This window comes from Leptodactylus fuscus, chromosome 3 (assembly GCF_031893055.1).
Source record: "Leptodactylus fuscus isolate aLepFus1 chromosome 3, aLepFus1.hap2, whole genome shotgun sequence".
Taxonomy (NCBI): Eukaryota; Metazoa; Chordata; class Amphibia; order Anura; family Leptodactylidae; genus Leptodactylus; species Leptodactylus fuscus.
This window is the reverse complement of record NC_134267.1, coordinates 169,248,834-169,267,420: the sequence shown is the minus strand read 5'-3', so window position 1 is coordinate 169,267,420 and position 18,587 is coordinate 169,248,834. Positions and strand designations below refer to the sequence as shown.

At 41.8% G+C, this 18,587-nt stretch overlaps 1 protein-coding gene across 3 annotated transcripts in view; it reads left to right on the top strand.

Moving 5' to 3' along the window:
- Nucleotides 1–18,587, top strand: part of SCHIP1 (schwannomin interacting protein 1) — a 326,728-nt gene that overhangs the window by 250,155 nt on the left and 57,986 nt on the right. For 2 of the 3 annotated variants that reach the window (XM_075268731.1, XM_075268732.1), the window contains one exon: nt 9,833–10,414. In XM_075268731.1, coding sequence (XP_075124832.1) covers nt 9,833–10,414 — 582 coding nt within the window. Of the gene's footprint in view, nt 1–7,734; nt 7,886–9,832; nt 10,415–18,587 lie in introns of those variants that run through there. The other variant, XM_075268734.1, reaches the window with a different exon arrangement.

Genomic DNA, 18,587 nt, shown 5'->3' with positions numbered 1-18,587 from the left:
GCAGCGCCAAGACCATGTGGGCTGCCGCCATCTTCCTCAGTGTTTCCCTGCTGAATCGGCACGCCCACCTTCAGCCCCCAACCTATGGTGCCGCAGCCTTGGCTCCAGAGCCCGCCCACAGTCTGCCATGCACCAATAGGAGGTGCGTGCACAGACCAGCGCTGGCGGAATGCCAGCTGCTGCAGCCGAGCCGGAGGATTGTTTGGAGGGTCACGGTGGTGATTTGGGGTGAGTGACCCACATTTAAAGTAGCCTACTACCTTTTCCTTGCAAGTGTGTGTGTGTGTGTGTGTGTGTGTGTGTGTGTGTGTGTGTGCGAAATTTTCCCAAAATCCATTCAGCCGTTTGGCTGTGATTGAGGAACAAACATCCAAACATCCAAACACACAAACCCACAAACATCCAAACTCACAAACTTTCACCTTTATAATATTAATAGGATGTGGGGCACTAAACAGCATTATAAAGTGTGGAGGCCACTAATGGGGCATAATACTTTGTGGGGGGCATCGATGGGGCAATATTCCATGCAGAGGCTACTAAGGGGGCATTATATTCTGTTACGGCACTGTTCGTATCGTCACCCAATGGGAGACCCAGTTCAGTGGACCTTTACTAATAGTTGTAGAGGACCCCTGCTGTAAATGATGAAAACATTGTAGTTGACGCTATCTATAGCACCACTATCTCATTAGAAATAAAATGGTAGATATAAGATGTTCACGAAGAGTTAAAAGAGATGACACTTCCATAGTCTTGATTTACAGCTCTTTACAGCTGGTTTATAGAGCCAGTGCAGCGGAGGAGGACTGTCACAGTTTTTTTAATACCCCAGGCCATTCTTGATTTTACAAATGAGGCCTGGCACAAAAAATTGCCCCCTCATTTCAGAAAAAAAGATCACCACATTGTATGATGAAGGCGTTGTCATAGCAACTGTGCAGTATCATACATGTGAGACTCCTAAATCTCTGTATATCTGTATACATACACAGCCCTTAGTGCAGTACTGTATACACACTCCTCCTATCTGCTCCCCTAGCCAACATCTGCCAGGCTGCCACATCTAAATATTAGCTAAAGCAGCTGTGCCAAAGGTACCATCCTGCATACCCTCAGGCAAACAGCACAAGAAGTAGAATTATAAAACCAGATAACATGAAGCACTTCTAGCAGTTTCTCCATCACTAATAGTGCTTACTTTGTATTATATTATCACATAGCTGCTGGTGGTTTTAATATTACAGAAACTACAATTCTGGGCCAACAGTTCAATATCAGCAGTTACTATAGCATGTGTGGGTATTGTAAACCTGCAAGGTGCTGAAACAATGTATAATGTCAATCCCTTTTTAATATTCTGTGCACTGTTAGATGGGATCTCGCTATGACTACATAAGTACTGTACATTGTAACGAGAGGTAGAGATTGTGCAGGACTTCCTTAAAGGACATTTGCCATCAGAAAATGACCTTTTTTATATAGCAAGTCAAGTTTTTACATATTCTTAAACATTGTTCATTTTAAAACATCCTAAAATTCTCCAGTTTTCACTATGACCACTAAGCCTAGTAATAGGCTTACACTTCTGTTCTACAGTAGGTTTCTGGGTATCAGTCAATTCATTATCAACAAAGCTAGGATTACAATGATACGTTTCATCTATATATAGGTAATGCAGGGGCCGTTCAGATCACGTTTTGATCACAGTTAAACTGATCAGTTTTGCAGTTACAAAAACTGGTTCTAAAACCAAATAAACATGGATGGAAATTGATGACCACTATATACCAAACTTTTATGTCCCATAAAAGAAAAAAAAAAGCATAAAATATTAGTTTTTAATATTGTTGCAAAGTAAATGGATAATCAGCAGTTTCCATCTGTTTTTGTACATTTTTTTAGAATCATTTTTTTGAATGTGAGGCCTGGTTCACATCTGCTTTCGAGTTTGGGGACCCCCGAACAGAAACCTATACGTATTAAAAAGTGGTTACCTGGAAAAAACACGAACCCCCTAGACTATAATGGGGCCCATGTGGTTTTCACTCGGTTTCCGCACGAAACATGCGGAGAGAAAAGTCAGTTCTGTTAGCAGCACTTTTCTCTCTGCGTTTTTTGAGCGGAAACCATATGGACCCCATTATAGTCTATGGAGTCCGCGGGTTTCCATTAGGTAACCGCTTTTTAATGTGTTTAGGTTTCTGTTCGGGAGGTCCACAAGCAGACTTTCCGAACAGATACCCAAATGCAGATGTGAATCAGGCCTTAAACTGAAGGTCAAATTGTTACATGAACAGCCCCATAGGGGACACAATTTATTTAGAAAATTCTTCCATAGATGTCAATGAACATCCTCAGACTATTGTGTTACTGGCTCATGTGGCTTCTGTAAAACATACCCCTAAATGTTGTTAACAGCAGCTCAGTCAAGATGGCTGCTCCCCCCACCCCCACCATGTACAGAGAGTCAAATTACAATAAACTAGAAGTAAAAAAAAAGGTGTATTAGAAAAAAATTAACATGTTTTACTATCTGGTTTTAATTAAAGAAAAAAGAACCAATCTAAGTGATAAATTCCCTTTAAAGTGGTTCTCCCGTTCTTCATCAATAAAAGATACACCATATTGCAGAAGTACTTACTGATAATGTACAGTTACCAATGTGATCCCCAGAATGCTAGTAAAGTACAACCTTTCATAACTGGATACGGTAGATGAACCCTTGGAGAATTCTTTATTGTTTTTGCTGTATTTTGACCATCACTTTGTAATATCTTTATGACAATTTAGCAGCTTTAGTTCTTTTATTTTGCATAAAAATACCATACGCATATGCAATTTTTTTTGTGATATCTGAGAAATCCCCTCTACAGCCATCCTCCAAGGGGCATTGTCAGGTTTCTGTTTGATGGGTTGAATACTGCTGAGGGTGCAGCATCATAACCCCTGATGGAAAGCAGCTGATGCAAATGTGAATAAAAAGAGTTTTTATTTTATTAAACGTACGGTACTTGTGCGACAGAATATATGTTAGCTCTAGCAACATAAGTTAATGTTAGCAGAATAGAAGAACCTGTACACACTAGGATAAAAACCTTTCTACCTGACACTTAGAATGCAGATGATCCTCACATCTCGCACTACAGTAGAAATATATGAAGTAGATCAGAATTTTCTCACCAAACTCAAATATAAGTACAAACCTTTTGTTGGCTGTAGAACAGTGTCTAACTTCTTCGCTTGAAAATTCTGATTTAAACACCTTATACATAAAACTTAAAGGTGGTGTTTTGTATAGATAACCCTTTTTAATATGTCCTATTAGGGTATATGGACATCATAATGGTGGGGATTTCACACTCAGAACATCTTGTTTTTCTAAGTGGAGAGCTGATCAAAAAGAGCCTTTGTATTACATGGTCAGCTTTAAAGGAGTTTTCCGAGATAAGTGTAAAACCCAGGGGTGGTATAAAATAAAATAAGAAGTGATACTGGTCCTTTGTTTCAGCAAAACATGACCCGTTCCTGTGGAGCCAGGACTGCCAGAAGTCTTAAGGCTCACATGACCACTTTGGCCAATTGGTGGCATAGGTGATCTCACGGATGCCCCACATGTGACTGCTGAGGTCAGTACTTAGCCGCAGCAGTCATGTGAACCTCGGCATTTCAGGCACGACCCCCGGGACAGTGAATTGGAGGCAAGTGAGTATTACTTGTTGTGGCTTAGGAGAGTGTGGGCAGGTACAGGACGGGGAGACGTGAGTGCATTATTCACATCTCCCCTCCCAGTACCCGCCCACACTCTCCTAAGCCACAAGTCCCGCCTTCTCCCAGCATCTGTAACACTAGCCTAGGGTGGCGCACGGTGCTCTGAAGTCATGTGAATAAGAGAGGAGAAGAACGGGGAGTGGCAGCGGATCTGTGCAGGTAAGTTGAGCGATCGGGATCAGAATTCTGTTCCCGATCTTTTTTTAGACGGGATTGCAATCGTGAAATTTACTCGATCGGCTTCCGATCTTTTCTGATCCCGATCGTTTAACCCAACTGCTCAAATCTCAATTTATAAGAAAGCTGGGAGAATCACATGGGATAATATAAAGAGGATTTACTGCACCTAATTCTAAATATGTAGTCCTTAACTGGAGTCAGTTTCATATAACTCTAACATAAGGGTGCTAATTAAATATTATTTCTCTCATTCACTACACACAGTGAACTTTTTTTTCATTTTTACTGCAGTTAAAAGACAAACTACACTGTAAAGAATATTTGTGCGCGTTCACTTGCGCCTTATCAGTGTTTACCAGTGTGGTATGCTAGCAATGTAGGGGCCTCTGCAGTACCTGGTTACATTACACTGTGGATGGCTTATGTAAGTATGGAAATATTTCTACAAAGGGGTTGTTCAAAGGTAACCTGAGTTTTATGACTTATGTTTAGAGAAAACAACTCCTTTAAACTAAGTCAGAATACACATACATATAATGTTCACGTATATTAGAGGACCAGAAGAATTGAGAAAAAAATATAAAAAACCAAAGCAGTGAAATGTTGGACAAATACTGAGCCCGATCAACTATTGACTATAATAGGGTCTGTTGGATGTCTGTTTGAACTCACCCAAAAAAACAAAGGACAGTGATTTCTGACGGATCTGCCCCAGATACCTGACACAGATGTGAACTTCTGTAACTTCATCTACACATATTTGTATTGGAACGTAAAGTATTGCTTACATTGTTTATACTGTTATTACTATTTTAATTTTACATAGTTTTTGTCTATATGAAACTATATGAAACCTGTAAGTACTTTACTGCTGTCAACAGAGGAGGGCTATTCTATAAAAATAAAATGGAGGGATCTACAAGCTGAATGGTAAAAAAGTAATTATTTTTGCAGTCAGAATCATGCTGACATGGTTGATAGTGCTAAATCCACTCTCACCTGTCAGCCGGCATTAAAAGGTCACAGTGGTGTGTGACATTTCTACCCTATGGGATCATGTGAGCTGTAGAAAAAGACACTTCTGGCAACTAAGGTGTAATTTAGTAACATATTACTATACTACTATAACATATTACTATAAAAATCCCCTGTATCTAATGTAACGTCATCTCTCATCATGCATTGTAGTTATTACCCTAACAATTTGTGTCCTGTCCACACTGTGATTCATCTGCAGGTTTCCTCTTAAGATTCCATTAGCAGTGAAAACATTGAAAGCTGCAGGTAAGACTCGCAGTAGTATCTGACATGCTGCGTGTTCAAAAACTGCCCACAAGTCACATTGTATGGCAGGTTTTTTCACATCATGTGGATGAGATTTGTTTAAATCTTATCCTATATGCTGCTACTGCAGATCACAATGGGTTAGCTGCCAGCGATTTTACATGTCTAGTCTACTGTGACCATGCTGTCCTGCCCCCATTCACAACACATGCACACTGAGCTGAGCATGCATGTGGATGAGGAGCATCAGGAGCAAAAGCTTTCAGACTGCTAGCTATAGTGTATGTCCAGCATTATTGTAAATGTATGTACCTGAAACATTCATATTTATTTATTATGCTTGCTTATATAGCGCCATCACATTCTGCAGCACTTTACAGACATTGTCAATCACTGTCCCATATAGGGTTCCCAATTTACATTCCCTATCAGTATGGCTTTGAAGTGTGGTTGGAAACCAGAGTACCTGGAGGAAACTCACTCAAACATACTATACTCCTTGCATAGTGAAATGTTTATCTTATACGACTGAAATATTAGGAAAAAACCCCACCAAGGATTAAGTAAATACTTTCTAAATATAGAATGAAAACATCCTGCCGTGGGAAGTGTTTCTTCATTAATAGTGTAGTTAGATCAGTAATATTCACAACAAGCCACTCATAAAAATGCTGTGTCTTGCCACCCTATGCGGAAGCCCCTGGTATCTGTTTCCCTTTCACACCCCTTTCATGACCCAGTAGCCCAACTGCTGCCTCTTTTCAGGAGAGGGAAGTCCTGCATAGGTTATCATCACTACTATGTCACCAACACACCGTACATGTATCTAACTTGCTGCCTTGGCTTCTCACTGTTTGGGTCCTGTGTCCTGTCAGTCCTTTCTTTGAATTAGGGCCTTCTTAGATCTGTAAGCCAGGGATCTGTGCCACACAGCAGAAGAACTTTTAGATTTATTTTTATCTTACACTGTTATATAAATGGGAAAAAAATACACCAATTCCAATCATTTTAATATCAGAAGTACCTATCATCAGTATGCCTAAAGCAGGCAGCTTTATGGAGGCTTATATTCTGTCTATGGATCAGCAGATAGAACCCTGATGATATGTGATTGGGGGCCCTGCTGTGTGAAGATAGGCCCAGAGAAGAAGAGAGAAGCTCTATGGCCATCTTTACATGTGATAGATTGTAAGCTCTTGCAAGCAGGGCCCTCAGTCCCATTGTGTGAAATGACGTTCTTTGTTATGTATCTGTCTGTATTTGAACCCTACAAATTGTACAGTGCTGCGGAATATGTTGGCGCTATAGAAATAAAATTTTTTATTATTATTATTATGTGATATGTTTATATGTGTCTTGAGACTGAGACGCATTAGGTTTGGTGCCCTTTGCTTTCCCTATTGACAAGCCAGCTATAGGATCCCGAAAAGTAAGGGCTAGTTCACACAGATTTTTTTGGCAGCAAATTTTCATGCGGAATACGCTGCAAAAACCAGCTCCCATTGACTTCAATGGGAGCCATTTGCTTCTTTTATCTGCTAGCAGCGGACAAAAGAAGCAAGATGCACTATCTTGCTGCAGATGCCGCGGTCTACACAGGAGTGGGATGCCGCAATGAAATGCCAATGCTGCATCGGCATTCCATCGCGGCGAGCGGCGCAGAATGTTCATACTGCGGAAAAGATTTCTGCAACCTTTTCCTCCATGTGAACATTCCCTAACAGACCTGTAATACATATGTGCACAGCCCCCTCCCCATTTTCTGCAGCATTGTGATGTCAGGTCAGCTTCACTAGAGATAGATAGATAGATAGATAGATAGATAGATTTACCATTGTGGTTACGACTAGACGCTGGCGTAAATATTACGACTAGACGCTGGTATAAATGTAGTGCACTTTTTGTGCAATGTGGGGTTGCGGTTTAAAAGTGTCACAACGCGCCAATAATGCACCAAAATTGTGCTGGAAATTCTGGCTCAACATTGCCAACAAATAGGTGGTATAAAACTTAGACTAGGCAGTCACACAGCGGATTTATCACCCAGACTCGGACACTGTGATAAATCTGGTGTATTTCCAAACTAAGTGTTAGTAAATCTGGGGTTACGTGAATGGATAAGATGTACATCCATAGGTGAATTTCCTGTAACATTACACTGCATGGTGCAGAAAGCTGGCAGAATATATATTATGTATAGCACCCTCGTGTAAGTGTATCCACAGGTATAATGTGTGATGTAGGTTACACTGTACATGATGTGGCATCGCTCAGGGCTTTCCCCTCACAGTCTCCATCATGTCTCTATGAATAGGGCTTTTGTACCATAGGTATAGAGGGCGCGCCCTGCTTTAAGCTGAGCCTTTGTCCACTAGATGGCGCTGTCCGCCAGTATTTGCCATCCCAATCACAGCAGTCACTTACGTAGACTCCGGAATTCCTATTCCCGGCACTTTACGCAGTGACGTGCAGGCAGGGAGTGAGGAGTTTCCGGAGCTGGGGATGTGTGCCGGGCGGCGCCGGTGTACACAGCTGAGGAGCCTCACTCCACTGCTGCGGGAGACGACGGGGAGGAGGAGGTGACACTCACAGCTACGTCACACAGCGGCTCAGGGATGAGGGGTTACAAGGTACAGACTCCAGGCATCAGGTATGGGGGCTCAGAGAATCATGGGATTGACATAGACACCCTGTCCACCTGTAGACATGGTGAGTGCACCATGGGGTCAGCTCTGTAGGATGAGGAGAACCTTATCTTTAGGATCTTTCCTTGAGGATCTCCTAGCCTGCAGGCTTGTATCCCCCTGGATCTTATGATGGCCTGCAATTTATTGGAAGGACTTAGCAGACATGATGTAAGTGCAGGCTCCTCCATGTACCCAGTATATAGCAGTCACATCACCTGTCATACTGGCATCTAATAGGATAAAGCTGCAGATCTGGTGAAGACGTATTCGCCACAAGGCTAGCGGGTGACAGAAGTGCCAACTCATGTCTGAGGGCAGTCACTGTACCCATATATAACAGACAGTATATACCTGATCACAGACCTCACCGGGAAGCTGCTATCCATACTGATATAGCTTGGGTCTATTGTGCCAGCATCATCTGTTTGCACATTATGCGGGTTCCCCGAATTTAATAATTTTTGATATCACATAGAGGACCTGACACCTGCCTGATATGTCTGTATTAGTATATATGTATTCCGCATCATCTAACAGTCCTGGAACATCTTTTCCTTTCATTCTGCCCTGTGCTGTTCCTCTGTTCTTCTTGGACATAGAAGGGGTATGCCCAATACTGTAAGCAATGATAGCATACTTAGGAGGGAATTTAGTAAGACTGTTGATTCTTATGCTGGTCTTAATTCATTCTCTGGCAAGCGCAAGACACGCCTGCATCTTAGTAATCCTTGCACATGTAGGTTACTTGATCTGAAAGCTATACCAGTCAGAAACTGGTGCAGATTTGTGGTATTACTCATACCAGTAAATCTGGTGGGCTGGGGATTCCCTGGCACTCCTAGATTCCCAATCCACTCACTGTCTAAAAAAGTGGCTAATAAGGTGCAGCAGCAGAGATGCCAAGTGGAGGGACATTGTTGCCACTTTCTAGGCTCTGCAGCCTTGGTAAATGTGGACTTTGTGTGTAGGGACAGATCTCCAGCTTGTACTACTCAGTTGTCACTTTATTCAGACATTTCCAGGACGAATAACAGAGGAACATCATAATATAGATCTATAGATAGAATTGCGCCAGAATCATTTCATGGGAAGTATTTAGTAGAATAGACGTGTCAGAAGAGCTAACAGAACCTCTTTGCAATGTGATGGGAATCCTTTAGATTTATTTTTAACCTACACTCTTATATAAATGGGAAAGGAATATACTAATGCAGAAAGCAGGCTGCTGTTTATGGAGGCCTGTATTCTGTCTATGGATCAGCAGACACAGACATTTACCCTGTATAACCAGCCATTGTATTCTGACTGAGCAGTCGTGGGGTAAAAACGACCTGCTGCAGCCTGATCTATTATAGGATAGCTTCCTATGGGGTGATTCTGGTTGTAGGTGCGCCGCGGAAAATTGCTGTTTTTGATGTTCACCTTGTAGTAATGCTGGAACAATGGCTATGCACTGTGGCACAGTGTTATATAGCTAGAGATATATGCATTGACATTTAGTGCTATGGGACTCTGGACTGTATTACTGTAAGAAAAAGCTGCAGCGATGTGCCAGTACGAGCCCTGATAGGTGGAATTTACAGCTGCAATTGAGCATGGTGGTAATTATCATGAGGAATATTAATATTGGGTACACTGCTTATTATCACACTGTCAGCGCTGTGTATGGAAATGTGTTTGCTCATTGTGACTGGTGTATGAGTCAGGGAGAGGAGGCGTGGAAGGAGAGGAATCTTACAGCCTCAGGGGATGGATATTCTTGCTGGCAGTTTCCAGTTGCTTCATGTTTTTTTTTTCCCTAGAGTACAAGTATAGACAGGCTGCTTGACTTTGATGAAAAGAAACACAAACTTATCTGCCTTTCTCTTTTTCTTTTTTCTCTTTGGCATGCTGGCTATGTTGACCTGCAGGATTACAGAGAGGATGGCATGGATTTAGGAAGTGATGCTTGTAGCCGCTCAAGTTCCGAATCCAGCTCCAACAAAGTGACCCCTTGCTCAGACTGTAAGTCTTCCCCCAGCCTGGATCTGGCTGCCCTGGAGGATTATGAGGAGGAGGACTTTATGGTGGACAAGGTGAGCGATGAGTGGGAGGATGAAGATGACGAAGACGTTGGTGGTGATGATGGCTTTCCTAAGGACAATTGTTTTTCAAGGACTGTCACGACCAGGAGTTTAGCAGAAGAGTTTGAGGACATTAAAGGTGGTCATCTTTCTGCTACCAATGGAAACCCCTCCCATCGGCACAAATTAAATGGGAACTTAGTAACTGGGAAACCCCCTAATAGAGGAAAGCACAGTCCCCCCAAACCTCAGATTAACACTGTACGTGGGCCACCAATGAACTCATTTATTGGATCAGGGGGCCTCTTGAGGGAGGAACCCCAACTTCCCACAATGGATTGGGAAGCCCTAGAGAAGCACCTTGCAGGACTACAGTTCCAGGAACAAGAGTCCAGGAACCAGAAACAAGCAAGATCCAATTACACATCAGTAAGTCTTTGGCTTTATTACAAAATTTAGATTAGATTTTCTTATTAGCCGATTTATTTGCAGTATATATAAAGGTAAACGTTTCCACTTTTGTAGCCGACCCCAAGAGGATCTGTTGGGGAAAAAATAGCAATGTTGCCTGACTTGTAAATGAGTATTTAGTTTAGTTTTTTTAGGCTATGGAAGGGTTAAGCTTCTCTGAAATCTATATTATAGGCTGCTTTAAGAAAGTTTGACATAATTGAGCAGCATGCTTAGTGGTTTTGCCCCTGTTTGTTACTTGATAGGCCCCATTACAGTCAGTGGGGTGTGTCAGGTTCTGTTCATGTCTGTTCTGGAGATGGATGGACATAGCACTTCCATTATGTTCATCGCTCCTATGTTCTTATAACAGATCAAAGCAAAGATACTATGTAGTGCAGATGTGAATGAAAATCTAACACACAGCAAAAAAAGAAAAAACAGGATTATGAGGATTCCACAGATTTGTTCCGAAGTTTTTAGCAGATTTCACCTACGCTGTAAGAAATTAAATCAACAGCATATCCACTGTAAACCCCTGTGTTAATGCATGCTGGTTTTACTAGATATTCATAGCGAGGAATAAATTAAGCTGTGTGATCCAGAACTTCGGTGTGAGGAAGTCACAAAATAGGCATTTGTGTCTTATTACGCTTATTTGCAGAAAGGTTTAGGGACTTTTCTATTTTTACATCCGCTTTTAAAAAGTAGTTGTGAAAGTTTGCATTGTTAGGGTTGCTGTCATCCATCTGTGCCAGTTCCCATTGACACAAATGTAAGCAACATGGCGGGCCCTGTCTTCCATCCTGTTTTAATTGATGCTTAGGGGGCATTCACACAGAGTAATTTGGCGCTGATTGTGATGTGATAACTCGTGTCAGAATCCACACAGAAATAAAGTCTCCCATTGACTTCAATGGGTTCCGTTTTCCGCGCGGAACCCATTGAAATCAATGGGAGGCTTTTTTCCGCTTGGATTCTGACATGAGTTATCGCGTCAGAATCAGCACCAAATTACTCTGTGTGAATGCCGCCTTACTATGCTAATGTTATCCCACCCTTATGGTAGGTTCGCACCTGTGTTCAGGTTTCTGTTCGGGGGCTCTGCTTGAGGACCCCCTGAACAGAAACCTAACATGCTTATAAAAGCGGTTACCCACAGAAACCTGTGGACCTCATAGACTATAATGGGGTTTGTTTGGTTTCCACTCAGCTTCTGTTTATTAAACGGGTTTGAGATTGAAGTCCCGAACATAGTACAAGCGCTGGTGTGAACCCAGCCTTAGCCTCTTGATCTGACGTGCGCTATATTCATCAAGTAGGACTTTTTATGAATTGTACTAAATTGCTGCATTTTCACTCACAGAGGGGATGGTGTAGAAAGTCATTTGGCGCAACATTTGATAAATTTGGTGCAAATTACAACAATACAAACACCAGCAATACTGACTTTTAATATTCTCTACATGATAAATCTTTCCAATGTCCTTAAGCATACAGAATGTACACAGATGCTACACATAGTTGCTGTGGCTCCATGCTGCAAAGCCATGGGCTGTCCATGTGTTTTTGTATGGCTTTAGGCTATTATACAGAGATATTTCTCCCTAGATGCTATATTGTGTTTTGCAATGTAGTTTAGTGTGGTTTCCTGCTATCATATGAACAGACTGGTAAATTTCACAGTATTTTCTGTTATTTAAAGAACATAACAGGTGGCATATCTGGAATTTGCATTTGTCCTTTAAATGGCCTTTCAACCCACATGGCAAATGCTTGGTCTTATGGTCAGAATTTGGTGAATTTGCCTGTAAAGTTTGTCGATTTTGCTGCAGATTTGTCTAGGGCGTAAAATTAAGTATGTGTAAATCCACTGCGTGTGTAAGTTACCCCTTAAAATTCTACTTAACTTTAAGGGGTTTTCCTTAGGATAGGTCAACAACTGCAGATCGATAGGTGCCGAACACCATTCCATCAGCTCTTTGAATGGGGCACAACTTTTGAGTGAGCGCTGTGTCCTCTTCACTACTTACCGAGCATAACCCTGTACCTTTGTATAGCGTCAGTATTCGGTTTTGCAGCTCAGCCAATTCACTTGAATGGGACTGAACAGGCTATGTGACCAAGGATCATGACAGCATATGACCTACAAAGCAGAAGCAGCAAACATCTAATCCGTAAGATAGGTCATCAACTGTTTAAAATTTATTAAGTCCCAGAAAACTTCTTAAAGCTAAGGCCCCACAGAGTAGGCCACAGCAAAAAAGTGCTACGAGAAAAACCGCTGCAAGGTCCTCTTTAAAATCTGATTCCCAGAAATTCAGAAGCTGTGGTAGTGGGAGTTTATATACATGGCTATACATGGGGTCTGTACCGTAGTGCACAAAGACCATCCAGCTCCCTAGTACAGAGCCACATCACCTCCATGTTCTGCTATACAGATTCCATTGGGTGATGTGCACGTGGAGATTTTCTCCCTTCTGGAATGAATACCTTCATACATATGGAATCCAACGGAGCATGCCATAAATATTTTTTTCTGCCTGCATTTGCATGGCGTAATTGACAGAAAAGGACAAGTCAATGACTTTTACTGGTGATTTTCTCTATTTTCAGGGTAAATGTTCCTTAATAGCGTATGTCACAGGATGAACATGTGCTAATAATGATAAATGTGTTAGCAGCTATCTATAGACATCCTGCATTGCGTTCTTGTGCGTCCTACACTATTCTGTTATGTTTAACACATCTGCTATTTTTACCTGCCATATGGTGATTTACTCCAGACACCCCTTAGCAGCCACATTGGATTCTGATGTAGAACAACAGGAATGAATAAAATAAGGTAACATTTCTAAAGCACTAGGACCAATCCTGATGCCATAGTGGCCTTTGTGTATTAGCCAGGCAGTAATCTCTTCGGAGACATCAATGGGAAACAACCTAACGTGTTAGACATTATCACCCTTGTGCTTTACTCCACTGTCCCTGTACAGGTAGAGCTTTACACAAGGACAAAGCCCTAGCAGACCCAGGACCCAGAGCAGGTGTAGAAACCATTACAATAAGTCTTGCTATTATGCAGAATGACTTTACGTGATGCTTCTATTTATCTGCCATCTGTGTTTATTGTCGTGCCAAATGTTTATGTGGATTTTGGGACGGTTGCGCATTCTAAGTTTCTATAATCATGACAATATTTTGTGTATGTTGTCAGTTCTTCAACTACAATGAAAAATTAGATTTTACAAAATGGGATCTACCTGCCGGAAACCTTGATTTATAATCTAGACAGTTATCACATTGCACTCTCTACGTCTGATCTATACCGTTCAGGATCTCTGCTAGCAGTCAAGTCTTATGAATCTTCATTGTGTGTCTTAAGAGAGAAGATACACAAGTGTATGTTCTGTATCTAAAGCTCTTACAAACAGCAAGAAGCCCTGTAAATACACTAGAAAAATGACTTTCTTTCTAAATGTTCCTATGGTGTCAATCCAGTCCCCAAGACTTCCAGCACCTTCGGTCTGTTGCAGGTCATGTGATTTGCTCAGCCAGTCTTTGGCTTCAGTGGTCCCGTGTGCATGAATTGTTACCATGATGTCATAAATTCTGGTCCAACAAGGACCGAACATCCCTGTGACCAGACCTGCATCCATGGAATGGAAAGTCTATTATAAGAGGAGTCATCTTATTTATTTGTCGTTAAGGATTTACTGCAGTCTCAAGAAATTGTAAAAAGACAGTTCAGTAACTAGCAAAGGTTAAAGACTTTGATGTAGTAGTTGGACAGAAAGATGGGTCTGGCCAAAGTATTCTGCATAGATTGTACAGAGGAAAACCCATTAGTAATGAGTTACAGTAGTCAAGACAAGAACAAGTCAGAACAGACACTTAAGGTGCAATTGGCAGGAACATGTAAGTGATTCAGTATAAGGAGTAAAGGGATGACCTGAGTCAAACATGACTCCAAGACATTGGGCATATTGCCTAGACGTTATAGTAATACCACCCACTGTAACGGAGACCTCAGTCTAAGATAGGTTAAGAAATAGTGAAAACATAAGCAGTTCATTGTTTCAAAGATTCCAGACTGACTCATCATGTCTTGTCAGGTCACAAATATCTTGTGCATAATTTGCAAAGTTTAGAGTTTTGTGCCCCTCATGCCTCAAATGGGGCAATTAGAGGGCCGGACAGTCGTAGATTTCTGTTTAGTCTCCAGAGAATGAAGCTAATCTATAATGAGGCGTGCATAGAGTATGGTCCAAACTCCGGCCAAGCAGGGATTGCGTAGAAAACGCCATTCTTGACAAAGCAATCCTGTTGTGCATAATATAATGCCAAGCACAGCCCTACACAATATATGGCGTTGTGCTTGGTATTCACTGAAGATGCTGCAGTGTTCAGCTGAATGCTTAAAGATCAGTCATCAATATTTCACCCTCACAGAGCCCCTTTAGGAGCCTGGGCCTAGCTTTAGTTTATTTCCTATCAGTACAACAGGAAGGAAATTCAACTATCCAGACAGACGCTAACACATTTCCTTAGAGCTTGTACAACATGAATTGGAGAGGATTTAGCTTTGTAGCCTGCCCATTACAAGGCACAGCACTGTAAAATGGGGGAATTTATAGTAATGGAGGTCTGTGCGCCATTCTTAATGAAGTCCCTGACTGGCGCAAGATGTGCCTGAACTATTAGAAGGCTCCTCCGGCCTCTTACACTCCATGCACACAACTGAGTGTGCTGTCCAGCGGACATCTAGCCATTCTGGAACTGATGTAGATTTTGGGTATGTCACACCAGTAAATTATAGTACATTTGTTAGACCATGGCATCCCACTCAGCCCACTTTCGTAAAAAATGGCATGCAGACTGCAGAAGCAACAATATAGCACATTGTTGGCACATGATAGGGCTCTGTGTCAAAGACGCGCCACAAATACACCTATCTACACCAGATAACTGTAAATTTATCCATTATATAGTGCTCTTGTGCCTTCAGCTACAATGGATGGCACAGCCCGCCAAGGCTAATAGGTAAGATCAAGGGTGGAATAATGCAGCAATACACTTGACCATACACTACTGACTTAAGGGTTTATTCACTCAGTGTGAAAGACCGCTAGTGGTTTTTTCAAGGTCCATACACTGTGCTGGAGGAAAAAAAACCATTTCCTAATTCCTGAAGCAGATTTTTTTCCTTGCCAAAATCCTCACCAAAAAACTGTGTGTAAATGGACCCTTTGAGTCCATTCACACGAATCAAAATGGGTTCTTTTGCTAGCAGAAAAAGGAACCCATTGAAGTCAATGGGAGGCTTTTTTTATCAGCGCTGAAATTTCACTCCAAATTCTTCTCCATTTTCCTCCCTGTAAATGCGCTGATCCGCCTCAAAATCAGCCTTCAAAAAAAAGGTGTCAAAATCAGAGCCAAAAAACTGTGTGCACTGACCCTTAGGGTAAGTTCACACAGAGTTCTTTAGACTGGAACCTGAAGCGGAGGCCTCCTCAGGTTCCAGTCCAAAAGACGGGTAGCCGCGACTGAAGGCTGGTGCACTGCACCGGCATTCAGCCACACGCTCCACTCCGGATTAGGCCCAATGAATGGGCCTAGTCCGGAGGAGGGTGTGTCTTCAGGCCAAATTGTGAGGCGAAATGGCCTGAAGAATGCGCACCTCGCTTCTTTTTCCAGGAGCCGGAACGAGGCAGCTCCCAGAAAAAGCTCCTGAGAGGTTAATATGGCCTCAAAATCCTGACCAAAAAACTCAGTGTGAACTTACACTCAGATGTCCTGGTATTTGGTCTGAAAAGTTCTTATGAATGTTGTCTGTAAGGCATTAGAGATGAGAAAGTACTATTCGAAACTCCATTTTCGAATAGCACGTACTGATAGGAATGAATGGATGTAGCCAGCACGCAGGATGTTAAGCGGCCGGCTGCCGGCAAAGTCTGCGTGTCAGTCGCATCCATTCATTTCTATGGGTGCGTGCTATTCGAAACTGCCGTTTCGAATAGTACTCGCTCATCTCTATAAGGCATCCCTTTATTCATGGCTTCTGGTTTTCTTGGAGTTTACAACTCAGTCCCAGTCACTTGACCTGCAGTACCAATCCCAACCACTAGAAAATGTACACAGAGCTGTGCCTAGTAAGATAATGAAGGGTATGCTGCGCTAGCTGAAATGCTAAGGTGTGGCAGGAGTCTGAACCACACCAATCTAATATTGATGGCGATCCTTCAGGAAGTGGTTGCCTTTGTAGAGAAATAAAATAGTGATCAAAGGAAAATAGTCAGTAATTGTCCTATTCAGAGTGAAGAAAACCAGGATTATTCTGAACTAGTTTTTCCTTTTTACGGTAAGTAGCTCATTACCAATAGCAGCAGATTGAGGACCTCTATAAGATGCAGGCTGTGTGATCCAGGCACCTTTGTATTACAGCCGGTGCTATAAGAAGTTTAGAAGTGGTTCTAGCTCGCATGCAATGTGGAGCGGTTTTGCTGCTTGTTGTATAATAGCTTGTGTAGGCAAGATGGAGATCATTTGGGAATATGTGAATACAGGTGTTAATTAAAATTGCAGGAAGATTGACAGCAGGTGCGGTATTCTCAGCGTGGCTATAATGGTCTATTGAGTCAGGCTTAGTGGGAGGCCTGTGATCACAACAGTCCATCTACTGTATGATGCAGCATAGAAGTATCAGACGTTTCTGTATGGCATTGTTCCTATACATACTGTATCTTTCTTGATAAGGTGGCCATATACATCAGATAGATATAGGTGGGTGGTTGAACAGCTGCTGAATGATCATCTAGTGAACGATTGTTTTACACACACACACACACAGATTTGCTAGAGATACTCTAATTCTGAGGACGCTCTTTAATGTGAAGATCATTCAGGGATGATCATATAATCTTAAGATTTTTTTTGTTGTTGTTGTCCATCAGACACAGCTTTACTCCTATCCATACAGTCACTGCCTCATCGGCCAGCTACAATAATCCTTTGATAAACTTCTCCCGATGAATGATCATTATGGTTGAAATAAGGGCTGGGGAATTAATCAGAAAATATCCAAAATCAACTAAACTTTGTAAACTTGCTCACATCAAATTTGCATCCATGCCGCTCTGTCTCACACTGCCATAGGCTACAGGATATGTTACTAACTGTATGCTGTCCCATCAGGATTGCTGATATGCGAATAACCAAGAGTTAGCGACATATAAATAGGGGGCGTGACATGTGAAAATGGGAGGGCCCTAAAATAATCATTAATCGTAATCGAGGTAAAATGTTCCATTATTTGTGATTTTGGTTATAATCGCATCCATTTTTTATGGGTTTGTTTTTTTTTTCCATGTCATTTTTTAAAAAATTTTCTTAATGTTTGGTCGGTAAAAACCTCAACCACATAAAAAAGAAATGGTTGTTGATGCTGTTTTTTAACTGAACCATCTGAATACGCCCTAAAAGTTAGTGGAAAGTATTTAGAAATTCCATCCTAGACATTGGACTAGGCTCATATACGCAGTCATACTTCATTGTGACCATCATTTACTAGTAAAAATGGGGATAATGTTCCTCCTTAAGCAGAAACCACCTATTAGGTGTGTGTGGAGACTTATACAGCCATAGTCGCTCCACTGCAAGGGAACATGGGAGGAATATGCAAATCTGTCTCCCAAGATGTAAATAGGAGGAACATTATCCCCATAATCTGGTCTCTCAGCCTCTCACTTCTGCCAAGTCAGTTCTCTCTACGCTGCGCTGACTAGGTCCAACCAGACCGAAACGGCCGTCCGTAGCTGAGAAATTGACTTGGTAAAAACCCCACATTATGCAGTAAAGGCTTCTGGGAAAGTCGGGCATGATGTTCAGAGTGCTTCCTATAGAGGGCGGCATAACAGAGGCGCTGTCTCCCTTTTTACATCTTGGGAGACAGATTTGCATATTCCTCCCATAGTAAAAATGGTGCATTGCTATCTTTGCTTCTTTCATGATGGGATATGAGAAGAAAAGCAAAGGAGGTAGCCTTATATAAATAAAAGTGGTTATTTCTACCTCCACTGTGCATGTTCACAGCATATAAGTGAAACATTCCCAGGACAAAGAAGGGTCATTAGTCTTCAGATCAGTTTCTTCT